General features: G+C 41.1%; 1 protein-coding gene across 1 annotated transcript in view; it reads left to right on the top strand.

Annotated features, from left to right (window-relative positions):
• The first annotated feature begins 910 nt into the window (after positions 1-910).
• LOC121461753 (ABI family member 3 binding protein) overlaps positions 911-7,855 on the top strand; it is a 213,048-nt gene continuing 206,103 nt past the window's right edge. Inside the window, exon 1 of the mRNA XM_041673008.1 lies at positions 911-1,026. Within this exon, the coding sequence (XP_041528942.1) occupies positions 948-1,026 (79 nt within the window). The 5' untranslated portion in view covers positions 911-947. The remainder of the gene's footprint in view (positions 1,027-7,855) is intronic.

Genomic DNA, 7,855 nt, shown 5'->3' with positions numbered 1-7,855 from the left:
GTGGTCACAATGTCTTTGTCATAGATGGGTCTGAAGAATGAATGCCTTAGTAATGTGTAAATTGGTTAGATCAATGTCTGTCATGAAGCAAACCCTGGAATGGAAACAGTGTTGATAACATAGCAAAGACGCTCAAAGCAATTAAGGGGGCCCTTTCAAAGCCTGTATGCATTGCTATTCTGCAGACTGTTTGGTTGGGACACCCCTTTTTCTATGCCTCAGCTTTTCTTACTGCGAAAACAGAGATTGCTAGCACTATAGCTCCTGCATAGCCACCATGCCAAAGGTTGTTGCAGAGGCTAGCCCATTGTGGGGATAAGGTCATGTGCTACCTCTCTGTCTCTACACCCACACCTATGGAATATGTGCATATACATATATACACATGTGTGTGTGTTTGTATGTGTGTATACATGTGTTCACAGTATACAACTGCATAATTTAGGACCCTCTTTTAAGGTTTCTTATAACATTAGACCCATTTAAAAGGGAAGAATTGGATTGGTTTCCTGGCTAATTAAAAGCAGTTTCCTTCTTAATAAAATTTTATTTTATATTTTAATGTTTTAATGGGCTTAATCATACCTTTTTATTCTTTAAACTAGTTCATCAAATGTTTCAGAGTTGCCGGGGTAGCAGTTCTTCCCTGAACAGATTGGTCATAATTTCAGTTCTTGTATCAGGGAACAGAGAAGAGGCAGACAGTCACAGTGCTTGAGAGGGAAATGAGAGGATATGTTTTTGCTGTTGCGCCTACTTTTTTTTTTTTCCCTGAGTGTGTGGGAAAGGGTGTGATGTCATCCTGTCTCCACCCCCTGTGAGTAAGCCCACAGCAGAGCTCAGTGCAGCCGCCCGCCTCTCTCAGTGGAGGACATCCACTTAAATGCAGTTCCAGGTTTGCCAGGCACCCCGGAGCATCACTCCTCCTGTGAGCAGGCAAATGCAACATGCTCTCCAGCCTGGGGTGTCTGCTTCTCTGTGGAAGTATTGCCCTTGCCCTGGGAAATGCACAGAAATTGCCAAAAGGCAAGTAGCTTGGATATTTTGTGTTTTAAAAGTGAGATTAAGAGTTGCTGGTTTTTAACTGTCGGTATGAAATATGATCTGCTTTACAATATCGGGGGATTGAATTATTCTGCAGAAAGCCAAAGGCCATGTTTGTCGAGGGGTGATTTAAGCGTTGCTTTCTCTTGGACCCCTGTTACTAACTTTGCGATGGCAGCTCCTAACAGCTTCTAATGGAGTATGCTCACATGAACTGAAGTTTCACTACAGTATCTGCCTATCAAATCGGCTTATATAAACGACTGTTGTAATTTGTTAGTTATTTGGTGCTTTCAGTCCTGTCCAGAGACAACGACTGGTTGGTTTAAGCTTTGGGATAAGCTTGTTCGGAAAGCTGGAATCTTTTGCATAAATCTCAAGCATATCTGGGGCTAGGGACTGAGGGAGGGTAGCCAGGTCAGATCCAAGTATAGCTAAGTCGCTGTCAGGGCTCTCCCATCGAGTTTGGAAGAAGGTTTGGTTTGCCGGACAGGACACTCCCCCCTTCTCCTGCCTAAATTGCTTATTTTAGTGTTGGTATTTTGTTTACAAGAGTCACCAAAAGAGAAGTAAATTTTCTAAACTTAGACCCTAGAAGCAGTCCTCGGAACGAATTAACACTAAATCAGGAGGCTCTCGTCTTGTCCTGTCTGCTAGCATGAATGCTGAGTGCGCTTTCGCTGCCTTGCGGAGACACTTCAGGTCTGTGGAGGCTTTTTATGGCTGCAGACTGCTGTAGTCAGCAGGATCGCGGAAAACAGGCTGGGATTTACCGTACAGTTTTGATGGGAAGTGTCAGAGGTGACACCCAGGCACAGACTCATCAAAACAGAGTCCCAAAGAGAAGCTGAGGGTCAGAGTGCTGAGAGACATTGCTGTGTCCTCTCTCTGGAGCTTCAGCCTAGGCTCATCTTGTCTCAGATGCAAAGTGTCCTTCCTTATGGTCAGTAAAGTGAAACTTGAATCCGGAATGTGACGGCTGAAGCGTTTGGCTTGTGAGTTTCTCCCATGAGGATGGGGACTGCAGTCAATGGCAAAGGAAACCTCTGTTCGGATCAAAGGATTGTGCAAGGAGAAAGAAATCAAGCACCATTAGACTTTTCTTCTACCATGAGTTTCGTTCTTTGATCATAATAAACTGTGACTTAATCCATAATTAATTGTTTGCATTGGTGTAGCTTTTAACAGTGTTGCTGTTTGAGAGGAGCCTGTCGATTGTCTTTGCTTTGTTTTTGGTTTCAATTTTTACAGGTGTTTTTATTTTGCTCTGCATTTACTGTGTAGGGATGATAAACAAATCATCCCTACAGACTTAGGTCAGGTCCAAGAGCCTTAATTTTCCCATCATAGATCTAGAAAGAAGCCTCTTGGTACAAGTTGCCTTTGCTTGTAATGATAAAGAAGAAAATGTATTTGTTAATAATTGGGTCCAAACTGTTGTCAAGTTTATTGCCCATCATTGTGTTTGCATCAGGTTTCTTTTGTAATGCTTTAACAATCTGTAGTTTGGTAAGATCAACAAAACACAATCTATAGCTATTATAAAATAAATGGTAAATCCCTTTATTTTCTTAAAAGGTTTTGAGGAAGTTTCTTAAGCTGGCCACCGTGCTGAAATGTTTTTGAGAATGTCCTATAATAGTTGAGGGGTGGGAGGCAGACACGTTCCTTCAAACCCTTTGGCAGCTTTTCATGCTTGCTTTTTTTGGCGGTGGTGGGGGTCCCCATGATGGATGCTACCATCCTAGATGATCTAAACATTTCTCAAGGAAAAAAAAAACTTGTCTAGTCTTTGAACCCATTGTTTCCCAAACACATTTGAATGATAGTTCCTGTCAAACAGCTATGGTATCTTTCCAGAGGCTGTCTGTGACGGATCGCATCTGAAAAAGGGCTGAGATAGGTTATTGCTTACTGCTTTGGAGGTGAGGACCACCTGTGACTGAAGAAGGGCACGGCAGTGAAGGGCTAGACATTAGTGACCGCTGGACATAGTCCAGCCCAGGTGTTTGCATTTATGAGCCAGTAAAAAAATGCATGCAGGTATTACTAGCAGGGTTTTATTAATAGGGGTCATACTTAACTTTTGCTATGTGAGGATGCTCAAAGCTAGGGAAAAATCCTTGCTCTTCAGAAAAGCAAGCCATTTTCATAAGTTTAGAAATAAATGTGTTTAATAAGACAAATTTGTTGGGCCGTTGTCCACCTTTTTCTCATTTTATTGAAGATCAATTAACAACTTCCTCACAGGCCAATATTTGGAAATACTGACCTATCTTAACTATTTATATAGATGAGGACGCCCACAATAGGGGAGATTTAGTAACTTTCCCATGTTAATGGAGGAGCCAGCACCAAATACTAGTCTTGCTTCCTGCCAGGTAGAGAGGGTCTCTGACTTATTCCAGGAATCAGTCTGCACTGCACATGGGAATGCTGCCTCTCCCTTGAATCAGACCTTTCCTGCTAAGGTAGAGGAAATTAGACTACAGCACCCTTAAAATCATCTTGCAGCCTTTCTCAAGAAAATGCCATCATTTTATATATGAATTATATATAACCATGTTCATTTGGTTATTTATAAGAACTCACTTGTTACATGTCATATCGATTCTCAAATAAGTTGTTAGACATTTTTGTTTTTAAAAGTTTAAACTTAAAGAATATTACTAATGCGTCTTTCATTGTCTTCATAAGTTAGTGGTTGTGTACTTCGGCAATTTGTTAGTTTAGATCTCATATCCAAACTGTAAGAGTCGTGTGGAACAGCAAGCGAGGGGCATGTTCTTCATGGAGAGGCGATAAGATTGCCAAGCACTGCTCCATTTGATAACACAGGGGTTTGGCGTCTACTGCCTTGTGTTCTGACCATCCTTGGTCCAAACGACAGACTCGAAATAGGAATGTAATAATACAACTCTGGGGCTGGACGGTGGTGGCACACACCTTTAATTCCAGCACTCGGGAGGCAGAGGCAGGAGGATCTCTGTGAGTTCGAGGCCAGCCTGGTCTACAAGAGCTAGTTCCAGGACAGACTCCAAAAAAATAATGCGACTCTGGGACCTGGAGTCGTGAGCACATGGCAGAGGAAGTGAGCAGTTGGTTCTTTGCCTTGAGTTCTTACGCAAAAGAGTAGAAATACTTGACAAGTTAGATGTGCACAGACAGCTGCAGGGTTGACCTGGCAGTTAAGAACACATCCTACTCAGAGGACCTGAGTTAAGTTCCCAGCACCCATGGGGAGCCATCTACAACTGCTATAGGAAAGCATATAATCCTATAGATAACCAGTTCTAGAGCACCCAGAGCCTTCTTTTGGCCTCCATGGGTATTAGCACACATACTCATATCCATAACTAGATTCTTTCTCCCTCTCTCAATTAAAAATAAAATCATCTTTTTAAAAAAGTAGACGGATGAGTCACAATAACCATAAGAGCTATTAACAGCCACCTATTATTCTCATAGGTAGTATTTTTTGACTGAGTGATGTGGAAATTTAGTGTGACATATTTTTGGTGCAGGAAGTCTACGTCCTTATATGAAACAGGTATCTTATTACTCTCATTTTATAAAGTTTCTGATTATGCCTCCAGGTGTTTAAGTAATTACCCCAAGGGAAGTAAAAGTCTCTAACTTTAACTCCAGCATAGTGTCAGCTCCTGATTCCTGTAAAGACACATCAGTTTGTTCTAGTAAAAGGCTCCGTGCCCTGTGTAGGAGACTGGGGGGGGGGGGCAATGCATGGTGCTTATTTACAGGTAGCTGACTGGTTAGTGGGGTGGATTGGACAGAAGAGGAAATTCCAGGGCATCGAGATCTGTCTCCTTTAGCTTGAAGCCCCTGAACTTTGAGAACAGTTGGAAGGACTCAGTTCAGACCAGAGGACTGAAGCATCTGAAAGACACAAAAGCCGGGGCTGACAGAGAAGAGCATTTGGAGGCAAGGGAGAGTTTGGATGAGAGGTGCGGGTACCTGCCTCTTACTTTTCACAGAGCTCTTCTGAATAAAAGAATATGTCACTTAAAACACTTGGCCTGTCTCTCCAAAGGATAGGTGATATTTGTGAGGAAGTGGGAAAATGAAAAGGTTACCGGCCACTGGGTAGAGGGCTGGTTTTGTTTCTACAGATAGAAGTCTCTCTGTGTAGCTCTAGCTGTCTCAAAATTCATTAGGTATACCAGGCTGGCCTAACTCAAAGATCCTCCCGCCTCTGCCTCCAGAGTGCTGGGATTAAGGGTGTGCTGCCACCACTGGGTAAGGGCTGGTTTAATTAGAATAATGTATTTGTGTATTTCTGGGACAGTATTAAAGAGTACATAGGAAAAAATGATTCAACTGAGAAAAGGTTGTAAAAGCACAGGAAATTTATTTAGTGGTTTTTATAGTTGTAGCTCTCATGACTTCTTGATGCATTTGTTTATTTAACTATGAGTTATTGAACATCTAGGTAAAACTGAATGAGACCAATTGTTTGAAAAACTGTATATTAGGAAGCAAATAATCAAATATACTTCAGTTGAGGCTAAGTTTAGATACCAATGTTTTAAATTAAAATTTGGACATGTTGGGTATACGTTCATCAGTTATACATTCAACAGACTGCTCTTTTGGGTTATGGGGTACAAAATATTAAGGAATTTTAGTTCTCTGTTTCTCTACAAGTTAATACGTCACAAGGGAATGTTTGATAATACATTAATATCATAGCACAAAACATGAAATGTTTCTAAAGCTACAACCCTTTAATACAGTTACTCATGTTGCAGTGATCCCTTGAACCATAAAAATATTTTTGTTGCTACTTTGTAACTGTAGTCTTGCTTCTGTGATGAATTGTAATGTAAATATCTGGTCTGTGGGGTATCTGATGTGTGACCCCTGTGAAAAGGTTGTTCAACCCCTTGAAGGGGTTGTGGTCTAAGGCCAGGGCAGGGTATCTAATGAAGGGAGAGCTACTGAAGTCATATGACCCACTCAGTTGGCTCTATGTGGGTCACCAACCTCAAATCTGAGTTCCTTTTGTTTGTTCTCTGATTGGTACTGGTGCAAGTAGGCACAAAAGAAAAAGGTGAACTTGATCAGAGTGATCTGAAAATAAATGTAAAATTAGGACGTGAGATGATATGAGAGATTACCAGAATACTAAAATAAAAACAAAAATGTCTTTCAACAAGCATAATAAACTAAATAAATAGCACCATCTACAAAAGGAAATTGCTGAGTATAAAATGGAAGAGCAATGGTTTATCTACATAGATTTTATTAAAATAACATTAAACATATAACTAAATTTTTACATTACCTAGCATGATGATTAATGCCGTGTTAATATAAAGTATCCTCTCACCTAGGAGATGTTTTATTACCTCCATAGTATATTATCTGCTGCTGTAGAAAAGTTTCCATGAAGTAGGTAGCTCAAAAATGCATTTATTGTTGCAATGTTTCTGGCTTAATGGGCATTCTCATTCAAGGTTATACTGAAGGCTATACTGAAGGCTATACTGAAGGTTCTAGAATTGGTTTCTACCTGTGAAAGATCTACTTCTAAGATCATATGGTTGAAAAGACAGTCCACAGAAGGTCACTGATTTGAGGGTCTAGCTGGCTTTTGGACACAAGTCACCTCAGCCCTTGGCTGTAATGGCCTTTTTTCTGTGACCATGTGCCTAGAACAGTCTGCAGTCAGGACATAAATCACAACCTTATGTAGCATAATTATAGATGCAAACTTTTGTTGTCTTCTTTTGGTTAGAAGCAGCTAAGGAGTTAGAAGTAGTTACTTTCCTTGGCTTAACTTAAAACAAACCCACCGTAAAGACTCAAAAAGCTGTTTCGTGTCCTGACGTCATACAGTGTAACTGTGAACACAGGAAACTTGACTCCATGGAGCACACTGGGATGAGCATTAACACTCCATCAGCTTCCCACAGAATTCAGCCCTTAGTGACAGACGCTTCACACGCCAGGTGCCAGTTAGTGTCCCTACATGGCTGGAGTTAATTCTGAGCGATCCTTGAGGACAGACAAGATATCTTAGAAACACCGAAGTGCCCAACATGAACCAGTCAGTGCCTGGATCCTTGATCTATGTGGAGAGAGGCATGAAGCATCTCTTCCCAAGTGAAAGCCTCTTTTTGTGTATGTAGCATTTCTTAAAAGGGACAACTTAAGAGACCATAGCCTTCTTCTTGAAAGGTGAACAAATACTAAGCAGTCCACACTTCCAAACTTGCTATACAGTCCCCATAACAGGTTTCTGAGGTTTCTGAGATGTTTGTGGGGTGGCTTTGAGAGTAAGTTAAATTTGTGTCTGGCAAAAGAATAAGGACTGTATTACTGGATGTCATGACAAGAACTTGGATAAACTAAAGGATCTTTGTTCAGAGCCTTTATGTCAATAAAACAGTTAATACATGCTCTCGGTACACAAGGCAAAATTGCACAAAGAAAATATTCTTAGCACGATACTGGAGCATTTGATCAGAGTCTGATGTTTAATATTAAGAGGTTTATGGATATTCCAATGCTAACACACTGTGTGTCTTTTCTCACCCTTTGTGTTTATTGTGCTGGAGTGTTTCATAGAAGGCACATGACAGATAAGGGTGGCCCCATTGTTCCAGACTGAAGAGTCCCATGGACAGAAGGACAGTTGAAATTCCCTCCATAGTTCTTCATGTTTGCTTGGGTTTCCCACCAAAACCCTTCCCTTGTAAGACTGCTGACGTATTCTGCACGTCTTTCCCATCTAATAAATCCCTGGCATGGATTCCTTGTGGTTGGCAAGGCGCTTTAAATGTGCTTG

This window comes from Microtus oregoni, unplaced genomic scaffold, assembly GCF_018167655.1.
Source record: "Microtus oregoni isolate MIOR12 unplaced genomic scaffold, Mior012 000023F_ref0000262, whole genome shotgun sequence".
NCBI lineage: Eukaryota > Metazoa > Chordata > Mammalia > Rodentia > Cricetidae > Microtus > Microtus oregoni.
Note: the sequence above shows the minus strand (reverse complement) of the source record. Positions and strands in the feature narration are given on the sequence as shown.